The 26216-nt window shown below is 44.9% G+C and overlaps 1 protein-coding gene across 1 annotated transcript in view; it reads right to left on the bottom strand.

Annotated features, from left to right (window-relative positions):
* tmem67 (transmembrane protein 67) overlaps positions 1-26216 on the bottom strand; it is a 287301-nt gene that overhangs the window by 27183 nt on the left and 233902 nt on the right. The window contains exons 22-24 of the mRNA XM_041189291.1: positions 20169-20309; positions 5582-5662; positions 5340-5456 (exon numbers count right to left, since the gene is read on the bottom strand). Of these exons, the coding sequence (XP_041045225.1) occupies positions 5340-5456; positions 5582-5662; positions 20169-20309 (339 nt within the window). The remainder of the gene's footprint in view (positions 1-5339; positions 5457-5581; positions 5663-20168; positions 20310-26216) is intronic.

Genomic DNA, 26216 nt, shown 5'->3' with positions numbered 1-26216 from the left:
TTGGCAGGCTGCACTTTGAGGGGATCTCGGAGTTGAGTACACAACAGCAATGCGCAGCACTTGCTAGGGTTGCCTGTTGGACTTCAAGCTTGAGGACCATTGGGGCGCGGTCAAGGGCAGACCTGCCGTTGAGGCAACTTGTTGGGGGGAGTGGGCAAGGGCTGCCTTGCAATTGAGGTGACTTATGGGAGGGGTGGGATGGCAAGGGCAGCCGTCCATTGAGGCAACTTGTGGTGGGGTTGGTGGGGGCAAGGGCTGCCTTGCGGTTGAGACGACTTGTGGGGCTGGGTGTCGGGGGCAAGGGCAGTCCTGCTGTTGTGGCGATCTGTGGGAGGTGGGGGCAGGAAATGGCAGCCCCATTGAGGTGACTTGTGGGGTTGGTGGGGGGGTGGGTGGCAGACAAGGGCTGCCTTGTAGTTGAGGTGATTTGTGGGGGGAAGGCAAGGGCAGCCCTATAGTGCACAAGCATTATGAAGCCTGGTGAAGTAGCTGTATGCCTGATGGCCTACAGAGAGTGAAGACGATGGAGGAGAGAGTGACTGAGGCTCCCGGCTGTGCAGAGGCAGAAGCAGCAAGCACAGGAAGAAGGGGCAGCTGGGGGCTCCTGCACATGCCCCTAAAGAGCCACAGCAAGCTGTCACTGGTTGGTCCTTAGTGACACCCAGGGTTTGGCGCCAAGGGGTCATGGAGGGCATCCACTGCCAGTCGCTGTGAAAGTGACCGTGGTGCTCAATTTTTACACTAGTGACTCCTATCAGAGCTCCACAGATGATCTCTGTGGGATCTCACAAGCTTCCACCAGCAAATGCATCAATGAGGTCACCGGATGCCATCTTTGCGAGGGTGCACAACTTTGTGCATTTCGCCAACGACCTGGGGAGACAGGATGCAAGAGCAATTGGATTCGCCCAGATCTCAGGTTTCTGTCAGGTGCAGGGTGTGATCGTCTGCACTCACATGGTGCAAAGATCTCCATTGCAACACGTGGTGAACTATATCAACTTCAACGAGTTCCATTCGTTGAATGTGCAACAGGTGTATGACCACTAGAATGTGTCCTGCAGGTATGCGCACAGTTTCAAGGGAATGCGCATGACTCCTACATCCTCATTCGGTCACAAATCCCTGAAGTCTTCCAGGGTCCACAGAAACTGCAGGGATGGCTCCTTGGGGACAAGAATTGCCTGCATAGGCCATGGTTGATGGCACCCATGTGGTGGCCTCAGGCTGCAACAGAGCGAATGTATAATGAGGCTTGTGCTGCAACCCACAACTTGGTGGAGCAGACCATTGGGATGCTGAAGATGTGGTTCTGGTGCCTGGATGGAGTCTGATGGAGCCTTGCAAAACAGTCCGCAGAGGGTGTCATGCATCGTCATTGTCTGCTCCGCCCTTTACAATTTGGCGCTGCATGAGGGAGTCGAGTTAGCTGAAGAGGAGATGCAGGAGCTGGAGTCTCCTCTGATGAGGAGGATGCAGATGGGGATGATGGTGAAGAGGTCCTCGAAAGCGATGGTGATATAGATGAGGCCCTCGCACTGGCTAGGTGAAGCAGGTGCACTCGGAAGGCCCTCATATCTGCTAGATTTGTGGAGGATGATGATGACATACAGTGAGGTGACCCCATAGATCCTCACATTGCATCTGTGAACGTTTGACTCCAGTCTGGTTTTATGGCATCGCAAGTACCCTCTGTGAGAATGCTCCTGTCATGGATTTGTGGTGGAGGCCCTAATCATCGCTCAATTGCAGGAGCATGATGACAACATGCAGTAGGACACTCCACAGATCTTCTCATAGCCTCTGAGAACGTCTGACTCCTGTCTGGCCAAGGGCAGCTCGCTTGTGCTCTGTGATCAGGGTCATATCAGAGATGCAGCCATGAAACTTTAGAAGCATCTGATCCTATGTCCACCTTCAGTACCTGAGCTCTTCAGGAGCACAGCATCACTAGTCACAGATGCTGATGAGATGGGGTCCAGCCCCGCCTTAAAGGTGCTGAGAGCACACAGAGAGAATGATGGAACTCTGTGATGCCTGCCTACTACATTCTGGCAGCAATGACCAGCACCGTCGAGGTGCAGACATCACTAATGTGTCCAGGGAGTGTGAGGCCAGGCCATCACTTTGATCTGAAGGGTGAACAGAGCACAGGGAAGGGGCCCTGGACTGAGGCACCTGCTTTTATATTGTGCAGAAAAGGTTCACACCTGAGTGACAAGAACACTGCTCAGCAGAACAAGGAGCCATTGGCAGGGAGACATTCTTGGGAGTTTTTTGACAACAGTGAGCAACATGTACAAGTGATTAACACACGTGTCTAGACTGCGCACTAATTCTTCTTAACTTTCCTAACCCTGCAGCTACATCTTGGTGCTTCCCCGACATCCACAGTGGAGGTGGACGCAGCCCACTGACTGCTACACCCTCTCTGTGATGACCTTGGTGGGCATCCTCTGGAGGGACAGGGTCCTGGTCTGCTTTCGGGGTTCTGCTGTGTGGCAGTGGCACCCTCCTCGGCCTGTGGATCTGGAGGAGCAGACGTTACAGGAAGAGGGGTTTCGGATGGGCCGGACACTCCTGAATGGATGGCCCTTGGGTGTGCACTTGCTGATCCTCCTCCCTGTGGGTGCCTGAGGGCACCAGGCTGATTCCTTAAGGAGAAGAGGTAGCTGAAGTGAGATCGAGCTGCCTGGCACCCCTCTTGCTTACACACTGTTGGAGGCCAACTATAGCATCAGCAATGGAGTACAGCCTGCACGGTAGTACAGGAGTGATGTCCTGGACCAAGGTCTCCATGGAGGCTACCATCCTACTAGTGTTGAACTCGGTGCATTGGCAAGTTGGCGCTATCACATCAGAGTGAAGGCGGACGGATTCCTCCATCGTGCCTTGCGATCTGAGGAGTGCAGCGGACATCCCTTCCTGGTGTCCCTGAGCTTGCCTTTATAGCTCCAGCAACTGTGACATGACTGAGTCCAGAGTCTTATCATCTGACTAGACTCAGCAAATTTCTGGCCTCTAGCAGTACTCCGAGTGCCGGACACCAGGGAAGTCCCTGCTGTGGATCAGACAGTGCGATGTGCTCACCAGATGTGATTCCAAGGCTATTCTAAAGCTAGGTCTCACCGAGGTGTGTGTCTCTGCACTGGTGGAGGGTGTGGGTGAGCACTGTAATGGGACTTCAAGGAGGGTGCCTTCGGATTCCTCTTCAGAGGTTTCTTCGAGGCTTGATTGGAGGGCCTGGGTCATGGACTCATTCGACTGTTTCCCAGATGTGCCTGCAGAAGCAAGGGGAGATAATTAGTGCATGGCAGTGGCCTGTGAAACAGGATACATCAGTCACAGCATGGTTGCCTGATGGATGTTGCACTGCTGGACCCTCACTTGGTAGAGCACCACCGACCTCACCGTCAGCACAGGACTGGTCCAGATTGTTGCTGGCCAGGTGCATGGCTCTGTTTTCAAAGCCTGTGAGGATCTTGATTTCAGAAATTCCTCCACCAGTCTGTGACCTCTCCCTCTTGTTGTGTGCCAGCTTGTCCTGCATGAATAGAGATGGAGGAAGTGTGAGCAGGGCACCTGCCAGGCCAGATGGTAAGTAGGCCTGGCATGTGTGATGATGAGTGGTCCCATGGATGGGATGAGGACAATGACGGTGAGTGTGAGAGAGTGAATGGTGAAAACCCTTGAACTGGCAGTGAGTGAGATCCCTGTGGATGTGTGATGGGTTTGTGAGTGTGTGAGTTGCAAGTGATGAGGAGAGTGAGTTACTCTGGCAGAACAAAGGAGGCCATTCATCTTCCTGTGGCATTGGGTTTGCTGTCCTTTTCTGAAGGGCGTTGGCACTGACCACCACTGCCTGCCAAGCCTGGTTGGTCACGCCACTGCCCATCCTGCAGCCAAAGCAGGGTAGAGGACATCCTGGCGGGACTCCACAGTATCCAAAAGGTGCTCAAGGGACACATCGCTAAACCTGGGGCTGCAGTGTTCTTACATTTCGTGGATATCCTCCCTGCAGTAAGCACTGAGATATGTGTGCGTGGCTGAACTTTAAATAAGGCGCCTGGCATGATGGATTGGCGAGGTGATAGCGGGCAGGTGAATGTGAGGCCTACCCACCATGGAAACGGCGTGTTTCCTGGGAATGCATTAATAATGTGGTGGCATTGGGATGATATGGCGTGAAAAGCCGCCATTGTGGCTGGCAGGGAAAATGTCGTTTTACCAGTCTGCATCCACATTTAGTGTAAATCTGGGACAACTCCGCCCGTAGGGTGGGATTTTCCGGCCCCTCCCACCGGCAGGATCTTCTGGTCCCACCGAAGTCAGCTGAGATTTGAATGGCCCGCCGCATCCACCGCACAGAAACCCACCGAAAAATCCCGTCCCTCTACTCTCACCTGGTCCTGGGCTCCAAGAACTTAGAACCTGGGGACTGCCAATAGTCCCAGTAGTGGCCACCACTGCCAGAGCTGCTGCTGGAACTACAGAGTTCTCTGAGGCAGAACTTCTTCCCGGGTGAGGGGCACAAATCCTGCCTCCAGTCAATTAATGCTCGATGGAGTGTTAAATGGCTGCAGGGCTGCCAATATCGGCAGGGTTGCATTCCCTGCCGACTTTCTCAGTGGTGGGGCAGCCATCTGAAAAATCCTGCCCAATGGTTTCAGTCTTCCCAATATTTAATTAGAGGTATTTCTGCTCCTACTACATGCTTGTTTGTGCTGGGTTTGGGGCAATATAACATTCAAGATAGGAGTATGATCGCCTTGCGCACTCACGTGCAAACTTTGTAGATACTATGAGCAGTATAGATATATAATTATGATAACACAGATAGCATATTACATATTAGATATTCTACAATTTTTAAGAAAACACATATTGTTTTTGAGCGATTTAGTAACTTGACAGTAGAAAAGCTTTGCAAAGAAAATTAATTACCCAATATGAGTTCCATAAAATAAGTGTATTTGAAGCCCTTTATGAATTTAAATAAATCATAAATATGTAAAATACAAATGCTAGAAAGCCTGAACTAAAACTAAAAAATTCTGGAGTGCACAGCAACCTTTTTATCCAATGAAAGAATCAAAACAATCACTCCTCAATTTTCAGGCAAAGGCAGAACCGTTTTCTATTTCCAGTATTTGTAGCTTTTACTTCTAGAAAATACTGGGAATGCTAGGTACTGGATAATAAGCATCCTGTGCACTCCAGAATTTTCTGTTTTTAGTTCAGGCTTTCTAGCATTTGTATCTCATATTTATTTAGAGCTAAATGAATCCATGATTTCTCTCAGTTCAATATGTTGAGGATTGTGCAGTAAGTGATTGTACCGCCTCTCTCTTTAGATTAAGGTTCATTTCTTCCATGTTGGTGTCTGCATGACCATGTACAGACCTCCCATGGATGTAGTATCCAAAACATCTGTGTGAGAAAATCATAACCGAAATCTAAAAAATAAAAATGCAGAACTAGAATAAATAGCTCGTTTGATTTTTTGAAAAGCAATTTTGAAAAATCTGGCAACATTTCTTCAAAAGAAAGAGAAGTTCTTGTATTACAGTATAATACTCACATTACTTATTGAACAAACATCAATAAACTGACTTATTCTGTCTTCCACAAATCGTTCATAAATACTTGTGCAGAAAACAACCTACAAACAAGGCACACATATTTAGTCATTTAAAGCTACATTTCAAAATGATCAAAAATTACCTCTCCATTATCACATATTGTACTCACATGTTTGATTTTTTTGATTTACAAAATATTTACAAAATATATATGACCAAACTTTATTTAATGGAAAGTTCAGAAATTCTTAGCCGCAGAACACTTGAAGAGGGATAATTTCATACTTGAATACTTACAAAGAACTATGATTAACTTTAATGTTCTTTATTTCTATTGATTTTAAATAGATTTATTTAAATGATAAGGTGCTCCTTTGTGCTACAATGGAAGCTAGGACATCAATTATACGCTGCATCATGGTGGGATTCCACAGATGTGGCGATGGATGTAACCCATGTGTTACCCGTTGGAAAGGATGGGCTCCGAGTTCAGCTTGGAGCATAATAAGTGTCTGACCTCATTCATGGGATGTGGGCGCTGCTGGCAAGGCCAACATTTATTGTCCATTCCTATACAAATTAGTGGCTTGTCATTGCAGAGAGCATTTAAGGGTCAATCACATTGCTGTGAGTCTGAAGTCACATTTAAGCCAGACTAGGTAAGAATCGTAGATTTCCTTCTCTATGGGCATCAGTGATAGGTTCTTACGATAACCTGGTAGTTTCATGGTCACCAAATACCTTTTTATTTCAGATTTATGTAATTAGCTGCCGTGATGAGATTAGTGGTTTGAAGGCGGGGGCCTCATAAAATCCAGCACATGGCCTCCCCACTGCCAAGTAACCTGCCCTGTACCTGTATGAAATTTTATGAGTGCAGTGGAGGCGTCGGGTGGCCCATTCAATCTTGGGCCTGTTTAGATACATAGGTGGCCAATTAATGGCTACCTAAGGACCTCATTCTGCCACCACTGCTACCCACGGCAGGGGAAGGTCCACATCATGCAGGAAGCTTAGCAGCTTTAGCTGTGCAGGCTGCTGTCAGGCAAGGGGTTGGGGGAAGGGACAACCTCCTTTGCAGGTCTCCTGTGCCCATCAGAGGTAAGGCCCCCAAGGTCACGCTTCCTCCTTTACCCTCCCACTCCTGGCATCTCAAACATGGCCTCCCACCCCCTATACCTCCCTCACAGGAGCTTGCCAGCCTGACCCTGGCAAAATCCCTCACTTACCTTGGTGTCTGGCTCCAGTGACGATCTCCATTGGGGACAGCCTGTAGCTCCAGCAATGGCCACTTCTCCCGCCTGCTGCTGGGACCACAGAACTGCTGGACATCTGATTGGCCGGCAGCTCTCTGAGGTGGGGCTTCCTGTCCCTGTGGCACAGAAATCCAACCTCCAGCCTATTGATGGCCAGTCGACGGTTAAATGAGGGCAAGGCAGCCATTCTCCTCTAGGTGGCTACCCTTCGACTGTGCATCCAGTTGGAGGGAGTGAGGGGTGGGGTGGGGGCGATGGGGACCATGGTGCCCCATAAAATCCAGCCCCATGTCTTTGGTCATTAGTGGAGGGCCTGGGCAATTAGTACAGTAACATAAGTGCTATGGGCAGAATTTTATAATCTTGGAAATGAGGACCCCTGACTGCACTCCCACGCTCCCCCAACCCCCACCCCAGCCCCAATGCTTATACAAAATCTGACATGATGACATCATCATGCTAACCCAGCGGCATCATGCTGATCTCTGATAATTTGCAAATTGGGTGGGCACTGAAATTGGCAGACTGCATGCCATTTTAAATAAACAAATTAACAAGCGTTTTAGCTTGTTAACAGTCAATAGACTGAGACTTTACATTGGCCATGCCATTCTTCAGTGGGTGCATGGGAAAAAGGGTTGGAGGGAGTTACACCAGGTATGAAGAGGCATTGCAAAGGTAGATAAATAGACTGCAAATGGAACTATGGCTGACTTTAGCAGAAGAGTCCGCTGAAGAAGGTGGGAGAGCTTGCTAGTGTTGCAGGTCCAGGAGATTGTGGAACGTACTGCTTAGTAAGGGCCTGTGGATGAGAGAAACAGCAACAGCCATGCAGAAGTAGGCAAAGGCACTATCCTGCCAACAGAGTATATTGGCAAAGGATGACATGCCTCCAAATATCATCTCTCCAGGGAGATAGTCATATCACTGTGTGACATTTTGGCTGGGGAGATTGCTTCAAATTGTGTTTGTGGGCGCCCTATGCCTGTGGTGTTGAAGGTCACAGTGGCCTGAATTTTTTTGCTTCAGGGTCCTTCCAGGCATCATCTGGAGACCTTTGTGGGATATTGCAGTCAGTGTCCTATCATTGCATAAAGGGTTTAACAGATGCAATATTCAGACGTGTCCAGTCAGGTACACAGAGCCAGAGTCTTTGCTAATATTGCAGGATTTCCATAAGTGCAAGGAGTAATAGGCTGCACACATGTGGCAACTAAAGTGCCATCGGAATAGCCATGGGCATTAATTAACAGAAAAGGCTTCCATTCCTTTGTATGCAGTTGTGCAGTTTGTATGTGATAGGATGCAAAGGATAATGCAGGTGTGTGCATTCTATCCTGGCAGCAATGATTATGTGTACATACTTAGACACTCCCAGGTACCAGTGGAGTTCTTTGGATTAGAAACCTTGGATGGCTGGTTTCTAGGTGATAAAGGACACTTGATGAAGAGATAGCTCATGGCTCCAGTCTGAAATCCATTGGTCTGCTCAAAATTAGATTTTGATGTTTGGACTGGTCAGGTGGTACTCTTCAACAATCTCCTGCTTGGGTCTCACTTAAGGTTGTGGCATGTGCCTTGCACAACCTAATACTCCAGAGAGGGGAAGGCCTGATAGAGGAGGATCTGATGGAGTGGTCCCTATCCTCTAAGGATAGGGATCAGTCCATTAGATCCTCCTTCATCTTCCCCTCTCTCCTAAAACCATGATAGGATCCCCCTTGTCCTCACTTTTCACCCCCACAAGCCTCAACCTTCAAAGGATCATCCTCTGCCATTTCTGCATGATGCCACCACCAAACACATCTTCCCCTTACACCCCCGTCAGCATCCTGTAGGGAACCCTTCCCTCTGGGACACCCTGGTCCACTCCTCCAACACCCCCAATACCTCATCCCCTTCCCACGGCACCTTCCCATGCAATCGCAACACCTGCCCCTTTACCTTCTCACCGTCCAAGGGTCTAAACACTCCTTTCAGGTGAAGCAGCGCTTCACTTGCACTTCCTTCAATTTGGTCTACTGCATTCACTGCTTCCAATGTGGTCTCCTCTACATTGGGGAGACCAAATGCAGTCTGGGTGACTGCTTTGCGGAACATCTCCGGTCTGCCCACAAGCATGACCCAGGCCTTCCTGGGGCTTGCCATTTCAACGCACCATCCTGCTCTCATGCCCCCATGTTCATCCTTGGCCTGCTGCAATTTTCCATGGAAGCCCAACACAAACCACAGGAGCAGCACCTCATCTTCCGATTAGGCACTTTACAGCCTTCCAGATTTAACATTGAGCTCAACAACTTCAGAACATGAACTACCTCCTCTATCCTCACCCTTTTTTAATCCCCTTTTTTCTATCTTCATTTTTACTTTTTATCCACTTATTTTTATTTTTATTAATTTATCCATGGTTTGTTTTATCCCCTTTTTTATCCCCCTTTGATCTCATTTTCTATTTTTTTTTCCCCACCACTGCCCCTCCCACCACCCATCCCCAAAAGGGTCATCCGTTACTTGTTTCGTTATTCTTTCACACAATGCTACCCTTGTTCTGCTATTATCACATTCTGCTTTCTTACCTTTACACCACTATCAGCACCTTTTTTAGCTCTTACCTCTGCCATTAACACCCCCTTTGTCCTTTATTTCATGACAGCTTTGTCAATCATTGTCAATCTGTCCTTTGTCCCCACCTATCGCTGGCCTTCTATCCAACTTCACCTGCTTCACCCTCTTTAAGTAGTATAAATTTCATCACATTTCCACTTCTCTTCAGCTCTGAAGAAGGGTCATATGGACTTGAAATGTTAACTCTGTTTCACTGTCCACAGATACTGCTAGACCTGCTGAGTTTGTCCAAAATTTTCTGTCTTTGTTTCAGATTTCCAGCATCTGCAATATTTTGCTTTTGTCTGAGGATGAGTCTGATGATGAGGAGGTGATGAGAAGGATGAGCCATGCTAGCAAGCTGCGCAAGCTGGGTTTGGCTATGGATGTCAGGGAGTCACGAGATTCGTTAATAATGCAAAGGCTTAACTAGCAATTTGTAATTTGATATCCAAGACCATCATGGCCACCTCCTCTTGGTATCTCCCACTAATCAACACCAGGGCCAACTGTGCATGTGCCAATGTAAAGGTGCCAAATGAGGCTGATCAGAGGGGTCCACAGAAGGAAATTCCCTTAAGTGCTTGCAGTAAATTCAAAACAAACCAGCACATAACAAATATGTTATATTTGCAGCCGGAGCTGCAAATGCAAAGTAAAATTGTTTATTGACAAAATAAATCCAGAAATTTAAGATCTAACAAAGCTAAACAATCACCTTTGTTAACCCTTTTGTGACTAATGTCATATTTTCTTTAATCTTTTCCATGTGCGACAGCGTAGTGCTTTCCCCTTGCCGCCAGCTGTGCTGGAGACCCTTATGTCACTTTGTCTGGGATGACCTTGGCAGGTGTATCCTGTTCACTTGAGGTCTTAACGGATCTGCTCATCTGCTGTTGTGATGTACATAAAGCCCTCCCTGCTTTCCTGAGAGGAACCAGAGCAGGGTTCTGACCCCTGGTATCTTTTCCCCCTCCAGCCTTCGCTCTGCGCACTGGAGCTCAGATTCAAGGTGATGGAATGCAAGTCAGAACCAATACCCAATATGTCATCAGTAAACTGCTGGGTTTGGCCCTCCATGACAGTCATCAGTGTTACGGATGAGAAAGGAACTTCTTTATCCTCTCATCATCTGTCCATAAGCAGAGGTGTTTTTGAATTATTTTTGAAGTAGGTTGTGGTATGTTTTTGCAAACCCTTAGTTTGTGTGGTCCAATTTTATAAGTAACATGCAGCAAACTCTCATTATGATTAACTCAGAAGGTTAGTTTATTTCACATTCAAACCAAAGGGGGAGGCAGGGATGTTCGCAACCTCACACACACAAACATATACACAGATATAAGGAGATAGAAAAGAGGGAGTTTACAAATATGGATAACAACAGTAGAACAACCACAGAAATGAATATTAGTTCATGTGATTTCCAGAGTCTAGAAAGTCAAAGTCCAGAGGGTGTTTCGTTTGTGGTGGAGTTCAGTTCAAGTGAGTTTCTTGTTGGAGATAGCAGTACTAAAGTCCTTGAAAGCGAATGAGGATGCAGCACGATGAGATTTCTGATCCTAGACAGTTTGGCAGGCGATGATCAGATGTTTTTAAAATAAAGCAGACTCCAAGGAGTTGAGATATGGTGGCCAGCTGCTTGGTCAGCCAGGAGCCCTGCTGTTGTTCTTTTTCAGGTTGGGAGTAATCAGCAGACTGATCAGGGAATCTAGAAATGTAATATTAAAACTGTCCAAGAGGCTAGAAGCATGGAGTCATATGATGTGGCCCATTAATGAGTTTATTGAAGCTTCACAATCACATTCTGTACTTCTGGCCAAAATCCACTGTTTCTCTTAAGTGGCTGTTAACACCTCTTGAGGTATAACGAGTTTTGATGTCTCTGCCTTTGTTATCACCCTGGCTACGGAGCCAATTCATCTGGTTAGTCTTCTAGTTTCATGATTATACTGTGGCCTTACAATAAAATAGCAAAAATAAATAAAGTTTTAATGCACATAGTTTTGAATTCTTTTCATGTCTTATTGACATGGCATCAGTCTCACGATGGAGGAAGACATGCATTCTGAAGAGCGGATGATTGCAGAGCTCAAGGTCTGGATGGACTGCTCCATCATCCATGCCAGTGCATGCAACCCCTCTGGAATCTCCACCATATCTCCACATACCGTGTACTGTTCATCCAGGATTTCCATCTGTTGGCAGATTCAACAGGCTCAGCATCTAGGTTGCCTCAAACACTCCTCTGAATGCCAGAGGCCTGCACTATCTCAGTTTCCAACAGCTGATCTGGTGACTGTGATGCGCTTGCAACAGTGTATGTATCCCATTTAGCCAACTCGCGCATTTCCACAGAGGCATCTGTATCTGTGCTGGTGCTAGGTGTCGAGCAAGGACTTGACGCTAAACCCTCTAAGGCTCCCTCCTCCTCTTCAGAGATTAATCTTGGTCCAATGAGTGTGGGGGGGTGGGGGGGTGGGTGGTGCAGCTTCAGATGTTTCACCTGTGAGGCAATCAAACAAGGAGTATGAAAGGCACCATCATCATTTGAGATGACTTCACAGAGGCACATTTCCTACACATTGGCACCACCGGGGGTGGTAACCAAGGTTTAAACTTCAGCCCTATCAACACTGAGACACATATTCCTCCCCAAACTCCGCAAGCCTCCCAAGTCCAAACCCATCAATGCTACCTCCCGGTCATCTTTTCCAGTTCCTCCCCACCCCTCTTCAGCACTATCTTTGCAGGAGGGAGCTATGCGTCCTTGGAATCTCACCACCCTGGGGCCATTCTCAAACCTTGCCTCAGCTGAAGGTGTGAATCCACAGATTCGCTGCCAGCTCCAGCACTTGCTCCTCTAGAGGCGTGCAAAATTTCCTAGTTGAGTTGCCCACCTCGGTCTCCCGGGCTTTATGTACCCTTTTCTACCACAAATAAAAAGTGACATTGTAATGAATCTGCTGTGGAAAAATCGTGCCCAACATGCCCTTTGTCGGCAGCCAACAATTCTCAATGGTCCTTGCTAACTAACAGCTGTTGCAGTTTATAAGCCCCTCCCTCTGGCCTAGAATCCCCTGTTATCATGTAGAGTGGCATGTCTCTTTCATGCTGCCTTGTGCACTTGGCCAAGACACTAAGCAATCCCGCATTTGACAGGCATTCACACATTCACGCCCCTTCGTTCAGGTCCATATGCAAAATAGTTACAAGCTCACCCTGGTAGATTGTAAGAGGTCATTGAGCTTTTACAGCACTGCAACCATGTCCTGTAGATGACCCCAGGCTGCACATTACCTCTGCGACCTCCATCCAGGCTGCTTTGGTCTGGCTGGAAGGTTTCCTCTTCCCATCAGCAGGTAGGAGAACTTCCCCCCAGTCACTCACAGCCTGGAGGAGGACTTGCAGGCAGTCATAGAATAAAATGATTACAGCACAGGACACCATTTAGCCTGTCAGGCCTGAGCCAGCTCTCTGAAAGAGCAACTTAGCTAGTTCCACCCTCCCACCTTTTCAATTTTTTTCACTTCAGATAATGATCAGTTATCTTTTGAAAACCACAAGTGAATCTACCTCCATCACAGTCTCAGATGGTGTATTCCAGACTCTAACCACTTGCTGCATTAAAATATTTTGGATAAAGCCATTTGTTTTTGCGAACAAAAGGTTAAGCTGAACTCCCTAAAAATCATTCAAATGTTAAGAAGTTTGCACAACAGAAGCACACCAGTAAATTCCCAATGCTGTCACCATCAAACCCGTGGGGCCATCCTCAGTGGAGAGACAAAGAGAGTTTAAGGGTAGAATTTGAATCTTTTCCTAAACACTTGTTATTCATAAGGGGAATGGGACAGATGTGCTCAAATGTTATTTTCTCCATGGCAAGAGTCCTGAATAATACACTGCTGGCACAATAGTCACTAAAATTTAAAACCAAGCCTTGCCACTGCTCCAATAGTTCAATGCATTTAAAAGCCTTCTTTGCCCAAACTTCTGCCTCCAGACCACTAATTGTTGTGCAGCTGCCACCAACCTATGCCAGGGTACCTTTAAATGAATAGCTGTGATCGACTTTTGGTTTCAGGCTTGATCCCTCCCTTCCTGGATGTCCCACCCTGGAGCCATGATTGGGCACGCTGTTCACTCTTCTCATAGGATTTTGGTAGACTTCCCATCAGGTGGCCGCTAATTGGTCATAAATGCTTTATTTGGCATCATTAAACCCTGACAAACCCATGACCTCCACCACCTAGAAGGACAAGGGCAGTAGATGCATGGGAACACCATCAACTGCAAGTTCCCCTCCAAGCCACACAACATCCTGACTTGGAACTATAGCACTGTTCCTTCACTGTTACTGGGTCAAAATCCTGGAACTCCCTCCCCTAATAGCACTGTGGATGTACCTACACCGCATGGATTGCAGTGATTCAAGAAGGCAGTTCATCACCATCTTCTGAAGGGCAATTAAGGATGGGCAATAGTAATGCTGGTCTAGCCAGTGACACCCACATCCCATGAAAGAATAAAAATGATTGGGATGGTAGTTGGTGAACCACAGCCTTCTGGGTCAGACTCCCACCGCCCACCGAAAGGCATCAAATTCACCCCTATAACTTACACTCCTTTGAATTTCAGCCCTCTGAGATAAACACTCCATGAGCTTTTTAAGAAAGGTATTGTATCTGTGCACTAGCTTTTAGTCATTTCTGTACCTGAAGTCCTAAAGCTTGGCTCCTCCACTATTCACCATTCAGAAAATACTCTGATTCATTCTTATTGGATCCAAAGTGGATGATCTCACACTTCTCCACACTGAACTTCATCTACCACAGTTTTGCCGATTCACTTAATCAATATACCTTTTCAACATTCAGTTCCCATTTACTATGCCACCTAACTTGGTGCCATCAGCATTATTGGAGATAAAGCTCTCTATTCCTTCATTTAAGTCATTTGTAAATAAAGTGAAATGCTGAGGCCCGAGTGCCGATTCCTCGGGGACACCACTAGTCATATTTGAATTCAATAAAAAAGTAGCCTACGTTAATATGGCAATCACTTTGTTAAAACCAATTGCTAGTTAAACAGGTGATAGGCATCGATTATCCCATTTAAATAGAATAAAAAGATACAGGTGGAACACTTTGGGGTGTTGTTACTTGTTACTTGGAAGTCAGTAGCACTGAGGAGTTGTCTTGAAAATAAACCAGCTTAAACCAAAAGACAAGCCTGGATTAATTCTTCCACCACAACCTCTTATTGTAACATGGTAGCAGAGGATGAACTTTAAGCTTTGCTGATTGATTGCTGTATATGAAGATTTCTGTCTCAATCCTCTGAGGGAAAAGAAGTGTACTGTTGCTGACAATTTAAGTTATGGAATGGCAGAAAGACAGTGCAAAATCATAAGCTTTGACTATCCATCAATTTTTTCTGACTCTGAACCTTATCAGCAATGGAAGGCTGAAGTTGAAATGACCTGGGTTACTTCTATACCCCGGAAGAAGCAAGGTAAGACTTTGGCTTTATCATTACCAGCCAAAAGTAAGGTAAGGAAATTTGGAAAGTGGATGATTTGGATCATGAAGAGGGATTAAATCTTCTGTTACAATTTTTGGATAAGTTTTACAAAAATGATGAGTTATTGGAAGCATATGAAGCTTGGATGATCTTTGATAGGTTTAGGAAGGCAGAAGGTCCATGGAAGAATATATCATGGATTTTGACAAATGGTACAGGAGACTACAGAGGTTTGAACCTGAAATTCCAGAATTGGCATTTGCATTTAAATTACTGAACTGTGCTTGCGTTTCCCACATTGATACTCTTTTAATGCTAACATGGGTTCAATTCTGGGGGAGAGAATCTCTCTTAGATCAAATGGCTTCTGTTCTAAAAACATTTCTGGGGAAACAGTCATTCCCTGCCACTTTTTTAGCAAATGTGAACAACTATGCTGTAAAACAATGGATAAAGGATTCATTGGTGACTGAGTTTCACAGTCGACCAAATATTAGACGAAGATTCCAATACAAAGTTGGGGTTAATGACAAGAGGTTTGAAAATGGTTGTAACTCTAGCCAATTTGAGAGTTGGGACAAAACATGTGTCTGGGATGGTGACTGTAGGCATTTAAATCCAAAAGATGCATGGGGAATGGTTAATCGGTGTTTTCAGTGTGATTCCCAGTATCATTACATGATGAACTGCCCACAGCAAAGGAACTACGTTTTTGAAGTGACGCACAAGACGGATTCATCTGAAACTGAAAATGATGATGGTGACTGCCATGATGGAATTATATTGATCAGAGTTTGAATCCGGTGATGAGTATCTTGCTGGTAGATTCCTTCAACTGTGCAGTTCTGGACAGTGGTTGCACTTCTACGGTGTATGGCATGAACTGGCTTGACTGCTATCTGGAGCCTTTCGATGAGGCAGACCGTTGGAAGGTCAAGGAGTATGAAAGCTCTATCTGCTTCAGGTTTGGAGATGGCAACACATTAACTCTTCCAAACGGGTGGTCCTCCCTTGTAAGATAGCAGGGATCAATCTGTTTATCAGTACTGATGTGGTTTCTAGTAAGATAATGCTCTTGTTGAGTTGATCTGTGATGAAGAAGTCTCAGATGATGCTAGATATGAAAAATGATAGAGCAGTCATGTTTGGAAAAAATGTGGATCTACATTTTACTCAGTCAGGCCATTAATGCTTGCCACTAAGGAAGCCAGAGATTTCTCATCAAAAAGTTCATGAAGTTTTGTTAACTGCTGAGAATATGAATTTGGTGGACAAAAAGATCATTTGGAAATTACATAGTTTGCACATCTGGCGCCACAGAAACTGAAGACTCTACTTCGAGATGCGGGAGTGGTCGATAAAGGGTACAATTACTTTCTTGAACAAATCACTGCTCAGTGTGAAATTTGTCTTAAACATCACAAGACACCACTGTGTCCTGTTGTGAGCTTGTCAATAGCCAGGGAGTTTAACGATGCAGTGGCAATGGACTTGAAAGTGTGGGGCAAGGACAGGGGTATTTTTATACTACACATCATAGAAATGGCAACCAGATTTAGCCTATCACCTGTGATACATAGTAAAGACAAAAGGACCATTGTCGATAAGGTCATGGAGAAATGGGTAGGAAAAGGATTAGGAACACCAACGAAGTTCCTCACAGATAATGGTGGGGAATTCGCCATTGAGGAATTTCGAAATATGTGCGAAAATTTAAACATCATAGTTATGCACACTGCAGCTGAGAGCCTGTTTAGTAATGGCCTTTGTGAAAAAAACCATGCGATAATAGATGACATGTTACATAAAATATTAGCTGATCAACCAGATTGTAAATTGCAAAAGGCGCTAGCATAGGCAGTGCATGCAAAGAACTCTCTGCAAATGTTTGGGGGGTAAAGTCCCTACCAGTTGGTGTACAGAAGAAATCCAAAGTTACCTTCAGTGTTATCAGATGCTTCCCCCGCTCTAGAAGGAACTAGCGTTAGGTCCACTTTTTCTGCTCATCTGAACGCTTTGCATGTGGGCAGAAAAGCTTTCATTAAAGCTGAGGTTTCAGAGAAAATTTGGCGGGCCCTACAGCACAGCCTAAGGCCATCAGGAATACAGTTTAGACAAGAAGACATGGTATATTATAAAAGAGAAGGCCAGAAAGAGTGGAAAGGACCTGGTAAGGTAATAGGGAGTGATGGGAAAGTAGTAATTGTGCAACATGGCAATCAAACTGTTAGGGTACATACTTCACGGTTAATTTGTACTGACTATACCATTACAGGTTCTGAACAGAACATGGAAGAGGCACTATGCATTTCACATACACATACACATTGGGTCGTTATGAGGAGCAGATGGTGGCAGATACAGGGTTGACTGACTATGAATAAAATAATACTAAAGTACAGGAGAATGCTATTCATCCGAAAGGGCAACTACCCAAAGTAGGAATAAAGGCAACCTCCATGCCAGAAGGGACCAGTGTGTGGAGGGATGCCACTATCATAGGGAGAGCAGGAAAGGCCACTGGTAAATACAAACATTGGCTAAATGTGCAAGATGAAGGACAGGAGACAAGACCTATCGATTGGGCAAGCTGAGGTAAAACCAGAAGGCGCGATATGAGTTTTGGCAGTGGACCAGAAAATGGTCGTGACCCTTCGAAAAAAAAAATCACGGACTTGCAAACAGAGTTCTGTTTGCATGGGAGAGCAATCATATAGTAGCTGTCCAGAAAGGGAGAGGAATGTGAGTGGAGATCATAGCTTAACAAGGAGGATGAGAGAGCAAGCTAGCAATCTCAATAGAAGTAGAAGTCTTTATGACCGAGAGATCCTAGTAGCTGCTAATAAATTGGAAAATAAGCTGATAAAGGAAGCCAAATCGAAAGAGTTAGTGAATTGGAGGTATATTCAGAAATTCCTGACTGAGGACAGCCAGCTTTATCTCAGATAGACTTGTGCAAATAAGGTACTCCCAAACAGCACATATAAGGCCAAAGTGAGATTAGTAGCCCAAGGCTTTGAAGAGACACTAGGAGATCAGGATGTCAGAATGGACTCACCTACTGCGGGGAAAGTGAGTTTGAAGACTTTTAAAACTATTTTGGCATCCTATTCCTGGGAATGCAAATCAATTGATATAAAGGCTGCATTTTTACAGGGGGAGAAGTTTCAAAGGGAAGTTTTCTTGAAACCACCCAAAGAAGCCGGGGATGTAGCAGGGAAGCTATAGAAATTGAACAAGGATTGAATGATGCATCATGAGTTTGGTATTTTTCTGTGAGGTCTGTCCTGTTGAAAACAGGTTGCAGTCAGTTAAAGGCAGACACCGCAATGTTCTACTGGTAGCATAAAGAGAAACTAGCTGGAATTTTTATCATGCATGTTGATGATTTCCTGTGGGGAGGTTCTATAGAATTTGAACAACGGGTAATGGAGAAGATAAAGAAGGAATTCAAGGTCAGAATCAGGCTTCAGAAGCCTTTAAATACATAGGTTTAGACATTAAGCAGAGTAAGTTAGGAGTGACATTGAATCAACAATATTATCTAGAAAATATTAATCATATCCCAATAACTCATGGTAGATCCTAACAAAAAGAGGATCCTGCTACCAATGATAAAACAGAATAGATGAGAAGCCTGTTTGGGCAGTTAAACTGCTTGTGCATTCAGACTAGACCTGACGCTAGTAATGATGTGCTGGAGCTGAGTACCATGATGAAACATGCTACAGTTGAGCACATTCTGAGAGCAAATAAAACACAAAAAAAATTAAATTCCGAGAGATGTGTGCTCGTGTTTCCAGCCTTGGGGGATCTAGAAGATGTGAGGTTGGTCATTTTTAGTGATGCTTCACATACCAATCTTCCAAATGGGCATTCTAGCACTGCAGAGTTTATCATATTCTTGGTAGGAAAGAATGACAAATGTTGTCCACTGGCTTGGGAGGCCAAGAAAATAAAGAGTTGTGAAAAGCACCTTAGCTGCTGAAACGCTTGTTTTGCCAGAAGCATTAGATATGGCGGTTTACTTATCTAATATACTGACAGAAATATTATATAAGGGGCATTGTGAGAAAAGTTTGCCCATAGAATGGTATGTTGATAACTGGTCTCTTTGGGGCAATGTCATTCCACGAAAAGTGTCACTGAAAAAAGGCTAAGAATAGACCTAGCCAGCATAAAAGAGATGTTAGAGAGAAGAGAGATCTTTAAGATAAAATGGGTTGACACAAGTCACCAACTGGAAGAGGGGTGTCTTATGATGCAATGAAAAAAATGTTCTTGTTTTATAATTGTTTATATATGCAGTAAAAGAAATTCGGGAATTATTAGATGTGGAAATACGTGACATTATTTTCTTCTATTTGTTAAAAAACAAATGTTCTTATGTTTTTTTTGTTTTAATTTTAAAAAAAGAGGGGAATCTGTTAATATGGCTAACACCTTGTTAAAAGCAATTGCTAGTTAAACAGGTGATGGGCATTGATTATCCATTTAAATAGAATAAAATGATACAGGTGGAACACTTTGGGAGGGATGCTATTTGGAAGTCAGTAGCACTGAGGAGTTGTCTTGAAAATAAACCAGTTTAAACCAAAAGACCAGCCTGGATTAATTCTTCTACCACAACCTCTTATTGTAACAGTCTGATGATGACCACGAAGCCATTGCCGATTGTTGTAAAAATCCATCTGGTCCACTAATGTCCTTTAGGGAAGGAAATCTGCTGTCCTTACCTGGTCTGGCCTACATGTGACTCCAGACCCACAGCAATGTGGTGCCCCTTGAACTAGGGCAACTAGGGATGGGTGATAAATGCTGGCCTGGCCAGTGACACCCACATCCAATGAACAAATAAAAAAAGAAATCTGACAATTTGAGTACATACCTGTGATCCCTATTCTCCTAACCAATTTCCTTTCCATATTCATAAGTTGCCTCCAATTCCATGTGCTATCAATTTTGTTAATAGTCTCTTGTGTGGAACTGCATCATATGCCTTCTGGAAATCCATAAATAGCATCCACCAACACTCTCATCTATATCATTTTAGTTAATTTCTCAAAAAATATTAGGTTAGTTAGACATAGATCTATCCTTTACGAATTCACTCTGACTCTCTCCTCTCAGTTCATATTTATCCAAGTGCTCAGGCTAACTAGCTGTACAAATAAAATCACAGATTAAAGAGCATTCCCACCTGGATAATACCAACCATCAGCCAAATACTACTAGCCACGCTGAATCTTAGAATACGGCTTGATGGGACAACATCACTCTCAGCAGTTCTTTTTAAGTTAGAATAAGGAGTACGTGAAGTCAGATTTGCAAAACCAACAACCTGAAAAGAAGCAAATTAAATTAATGCAATTGCAGTTCATGATAAGTTAATCCTGTGACTAGCAGAAAATCTAAAATCTAAGTTTGATCAGAAAGAATCCTTAATATCATAACTTTACAGTATGAAAGCACATCCACTGCAAAACTACATAGCAATATTCAACAAAAGTTCCGGACTTTGGTGTCTGGGAATGGTCTATGCTGGACAGTAAAGTTTCACTGCTGATGTCATCATTTAAAGCCTCAACAATGTGCTTTTCTGCCTACTTATCTGTAAACTGATTCCCTAATCAGCAAGAAGGAACATTGATGACAAGGTTGTTTATATTTGCCACAGATGACACTACTGGAGGAGCCTAAGGGCAAAATAATGACCCTTGGAGCAGTTGTCTATCCTTCTGGAGGAAAATGTCATTCTGCTTTACAATACAGCAGCAGTGCCAAGATCATATTTCTGCCACTGGCTCAGCATCTTCTTGCCTTATATTTTACAAAGTATCTTGGGATTTATTTCTGTATCAAATCTCTATATAAAAGCAAATTGGGCAGAACAAAAATCCCATATGACTACTGTTATTATTCTCAGCCAATCAGTAGGTCTTGTAACTGGTTTCAACTACGTTGGGCTAAGTGAAGGGTGTAAAAGAATGTCAGTCAAAGTTCTGCTCCTCCTTTGTAATGAAGTGACTGTTGCTGGAGTGTACGAACATGTGCTGTTGGGAGAGGACAAGATCAACCTCAATGTGATGAAGGTTGAAACTGCTGCCATTATTTACTATCTAGGCTCAGATACGAAGAATGGCCACTTGAGTGATGTAGAAACCTCTGGCATCCATGGAACCATAGCCTGTAAAAGTCTGTGGTGCTGATTTTTGAGCCTGTTGCACAAATTCTGTGCACATGATTTCTGCTGACAATCTGTAAAATGTGCATTTCTGGCAGGCAGCTGACTGGCCTGTAGTTGCTGGGCTAATCCTTACATAAATGTTTGAACAAAGGTCTGACATTTGCATTTCTCCAGCTCCCTGGCACCCACACCAGTATCTGAAGAGGATTAGAAAATTATGGCTAGTGTTTCTGCAATTTCCATCCTTAGTTCCCTAAGTGTCTTTGGATGCATGTCAAATTTAAGTACAGCCAGTCTATCTAATACTTCTTCTCTATACATTTTTGGCCCCTCCAGTGTCCCAACTACTTCCACTTTCACCATGACTTGGGCACCATCTTCTCTCTTGGGAAAGATGGATGTAAGAAACTCATTTAGTATCTCAGCCATGCCCCCTGCCTCAAAGTATAAATCTACTTTTTGAAACTGAATGAGCCCCATTCCTCCATTGCCACACTTTTACTCTTTTTATATGCTTATAGAAGACTTTTTGATCCTTTTTAATATTAGCTGCTAGTCTCCTTGCATACTCTATTTTTTGGTTCTCTCATTTCTTTTTTCACTTCCCCTCTGAACGTTTTATATTCAGCCTGGTTCTCAACTGTATTTTTCACCTGATGTCTGTCATAAGCTTTTTTCTGCTTTATCTTATTCTCTATCATTGTAAACATCCAGGAGGTTCTGGATCCTTTTGTCCTGCTGTTCTCCCTTGTGGGAATATACCTTGACTACCCAAACTATCTTCTCTTTGAGGGTAGCTCATTGCTCTGTTACAGTTTTGCCTGCATATTTTTGTTTCCAATTTAACTGGGCCATATCTGTTCTCAACCCACTGATGTTAGCCCTCCCTCAATTAATTATTTTTACTCTGGATTGTTTCTTGTACTTTTCCATAGCTAACTTAAACTTTATGATACTATGATCATTGACCTCTAATACTCCTCCATGGACACTTGATCCACCTTATTCCCCAGAAACAGATCTAGCAGTGCCTCCTTTCTCATTTGGGCTGGAAACATACTCATGCAGAAAATTCTCCTGAGCACCCTACTTCCTCTTCTCTGCCCTTTACACTACTACTATCACAGTTTATGTTATAACTATTCTATGGTTCTGCAAGTCTCTGTAATTTCCTTGCAAATTTGTACCTCTATATCTTTCCTACTATTTGGTGGCCTCTATTCATTCTTTGCTTTACCCAAATAGATTCTGTCCTTGATCCCTCTAGGACATCCTTTCTCTCTCTCTCTCTCTCCAGCACGGTAACGTTCTCCTCAATCAGTACTACTACCCCACCTCCATTCTTTCCTTTCCTGAGCTGGATTTAACACAGTGCCATGGTCCATGCACCCCCAGCTTAAAAGTCTGCGGGGGAGTGGAACGGGGGGATGTTTGGGGAGCCTGCCATGATCCCAATGACTGCCCAGTAGCCATTTAATGCTGGGAACAGCATTAAGTGGTTGAAGGCGGGATTTCTGCTGCTTTCTCGGATGGAAGTCCAGTCTTAGAGAGAATCACGGAATTGTTACAGCACAGGCCATTCGACCCATTGTGTCTGCACTGGCTTTCCGACTGAACAATTCAATTAGTGCCATTCTCCTACCTTCTCCCCGGAAGCCTGCACATGCTTCCTTTTCAGATCAGAGTTGAAATCACTTTTGAATGCTTTGATTGAAACGGTCTCCACCGCACTTTCAGTGCATTCCAGGCCATAACCACTTACTGCATGAAAAAGTTACTTGCTTCCTCAGTCAATTATTTTAAATCTGTGCCCCCTCTTTCTCGATCCTTTCATGGGTGGGAAAGTTTCTCCCCATCTATTCTGTCCAAACCCCTCATGATTTTGAATATCTCTATCAAATCTCCCCTCAGCCTTTTTTTCTCCAGGGAAAGCAATCCTAACTTCTCCAGTCTATCTTCATAACTGAAGTTCCTCATTAAATGGAACCATTCTTGTGAATCTTTTCTGCACTCTGTTCAATGCCTTTACCTCCTTCCTAAAGTGCAATACTCCAGACGAGGTCGAACTAGCATCTTATACAAGTTCAACATAACTCCTTGCTCTTGTAGCCTATGCCCCTATTAGTATAGTCTAGGATACTGTATGATTTATTAACCGTGCTCTGTCCTGCCACTTCAATGACTTATGCACGTTTACAACCAGGTCCCTCTGCTCCTGCACACCCTTCAGAGTTGTACCCATTCAGATGGCCTGCAGTTGTGTAGTCCCAGCAGCGCCACAAGCAGTAGTGGTTTATGCTGGGACTGCAGGCAGTCCCACCACACTGAGAAGCATGTGTAGGCGGGCTCTGGGGTCTCGCTGAGGCCAAGGTTAGCAGGCACCAGTGTGGGAGGATGGGAGGCCATGGTCGAGAGGTGGGGTGGAATGACTATGGCCTTTGGGCACAGGGGGCCTGCAAAAGACTCTGCCCTCCTTGCACAACACCAGCTCATGTTGCTAGAGCAGGCATAATGTAGCGGTGGTGGGATAAGGCCCTTAAGTGGCCATTCATTGGAACCTGACAGCTCCCCAGACCCCTGTTTAATTGCAGTAGGGGCAGGGCTGCATGGGTAGCTGGTGGACATGGCGACCCTTAGATTTTACATGGTGTCCTGCCTTCAAACTACTGGCAGGGAGCATATAATCTAGCCCCCTATCTTCTCTGAAAACCTGGTATCCAGGAATATTTAGTACCCAGTCCCGCTTTGAGAAAGGTCTCCATTATTGTCACAACTTCATATTCCTATGTGGCTATCTATGCCTGTAGCTCACCAACTTTATTTTTTATGCACTACACATTAAACATGCACAGTAAACTTAATTTAGGTCTTATTTAATTCACTCTTACTCTAACCCCATCTAATAAAATACTACTTTCCAGTCTAGTGCTGTCTGTTTCTATAATTCTTTGTCACCTTGTTCTTCCTCCCTAATATTTCCTGCTGTTTCCACCTCTGCCAAGTTAGTTTAAACCCTCCCCAACTGCCCAAACAAATTGCCCTTGGGTCTGGCTCTGTTCAGATGCAACCCAGCTTCTCTCAGGAATTGAGAGCATTCGCTCCTGCATGCAGTCATCTGTTCAATCCTCCTTTTTCTATATTCACGGGCACATGATACTGGGAGTAAATCCAGAGCTTACTACCTAGCACTCTAAACTCTGCCTGCAGGAGGTGTTCAGTGACATCCTTGACCTTGGCACCAGGGAGGCAGCTTACCATCTTGGATTCACTGTGCAGTCACAGAAATGTCTGTCCATACCTCTAACAACCAAATCCCCAAATACCCATAGGTTTCCCAATCTTCCTCCTGTACAGTTAAGCCAGCTGTGTACCATGGACTTGGTCCTGGCTGCACACCCCAGAGCAACATTTACTCTCACCAGTATTCAGAATTAAATACTGGCTGGAGAGTGAGAGGTACTCAGAAGATGCTGCACTGCCCGCTTGAACCTCTTTGACTACCTGGTGGTCACCCATTGCCTCACTGCCTGAATTTTTTTGAATTCATTCATGGGATGTGGGCTTCCCTGGTGGGCCAGCATTTATTGCCCACCCCTGGTTGCCCTTGAGAAGATGGTGGTGAGCTGTCTTCTTAAACCGCTGCAGTCCATGTGGAGTAAGTACACTCGCAGTGCTGTTAGAAAGAGACTTCCAGGATTTTGACCCAGCGACAGTGAAGGAATGGCGATATATTTCCAAGTCAGGATGGTGAGTGACTTGGAGGGAACTTCCAGGTGGTGGTGTTCCCATCTATCTGCTGCCATTGTCCTTCTAGATGGTAATGGTTGTGGGTTTGGAAGGTACTGTCTAAGGAGCCTAGGTGAAATCCTGCAGTGCACCTTGTAGATGGTACACACTGCTGCATTGGTGGTGGAGGGAATGAATGTTTGTGGATGTGTGCCAATGGCTGCTTTGTCCTGGACGGTGTCAGGCTCCTTGAGTGTTGTGGGAGCTGCACTAATCCAGGCAATGGTGAGTATTCCATCACACTCCTGACTTGTGCCTTATAGATGGTGGACAGGCTTTGGGGAGCCAGGAGGTAAGTTACTCGTCACACGATTCCCAGCCTCTAACCTGCTCTTGTAGCCACATGACTAGTCCAGTTCAGTTTCTGGTCAATGGTGACCCCCAGGATGTTGATAGCGGGGGATTCAGTGCTGATAATGCCATTAAATGTCAAGTGCTGATGGTTAGATTCTCTCTTGTTGGAGATGGTCATTGCCTGACACTTGAGTGGTACGAATGTTACATTCCACTTGTCAGCCCAAGACTGGATATTGTCCAGGTCTTGCTGCATTTGGACATGGACTGCCTCAGTATCTGTATAGTCGCAAATGATGCTGAACATTGTTCAACCATCAGCGAACATCCCCACTTCTGATCTTATGATGGAAGGAAGGTCATTGATAAAGCAGCTGAAGATGGTTGGGCTGAGGACATTACTTTGAGGAACTATTGCAGTGATATCCTGGAGCTGAGATGGCTGACCTGTAACAACCACAAATATCTTCCTTTCTGCTAGGTATGACTCCAACCAGCAGAGTTTTCCCCTGATTCCCCTTGACTCCAGTTTTGCTAGGGCTCCTTGATGCCACACTCGGTCAAATGCTGCCTTGATGTCAAGGTCTGTCACTCTCACCTCACCTTGGGAGTTCAACTCTTTTGGCCAAGTTTGAACCAAGACTATAATGAGGTCAGGAGCTGAGTAGCCCTGGCAGAACCCAAACTGGGTGTCAGTGAGTAGGTTATTGTTAAGCAAGTGCCTTTTAATAGCACTGTTCATGACCCCTTCCATTACTTTACTGATGATCGAGAGTGGACTGGTGGGGTGGTAATTGGTCGCGTTGGATTTGTCCTGTTTTTTGTGTACAGGACATACCTTGGCTATTTTCCACATAGCTGGGTAGATGCCAGTGTTATAGCTGTACTGGAACAGCTTGGTTAGGGGTATGGCAAGTTCCAGTGCACAAGCTTTCAGTAATATTGCTGGAATATTGTCAGGGCCTATAGCCTTTGTACCAT

Source organism: Carcharodon carcharias, chromosome 6, assembly GCF_017639515.1.
Source record: "Carcharodon carcharias isolate sCarCar2 chromosome 6, sCarCar2.pri, whole genome shotgun sequence".
Taxonomy (NCBI): Eukaryota; Metazoa; Chordata; class Chondrichthyes; order Lamniformes; family Lamnidae; genus Carcharodon; species Carcharodon carcharias.
The sequence above is the reverse complement of the archived record's forward strand: the minus strand, read 5'-3'. Positions and strand labels throughout refer to the sequence as shown.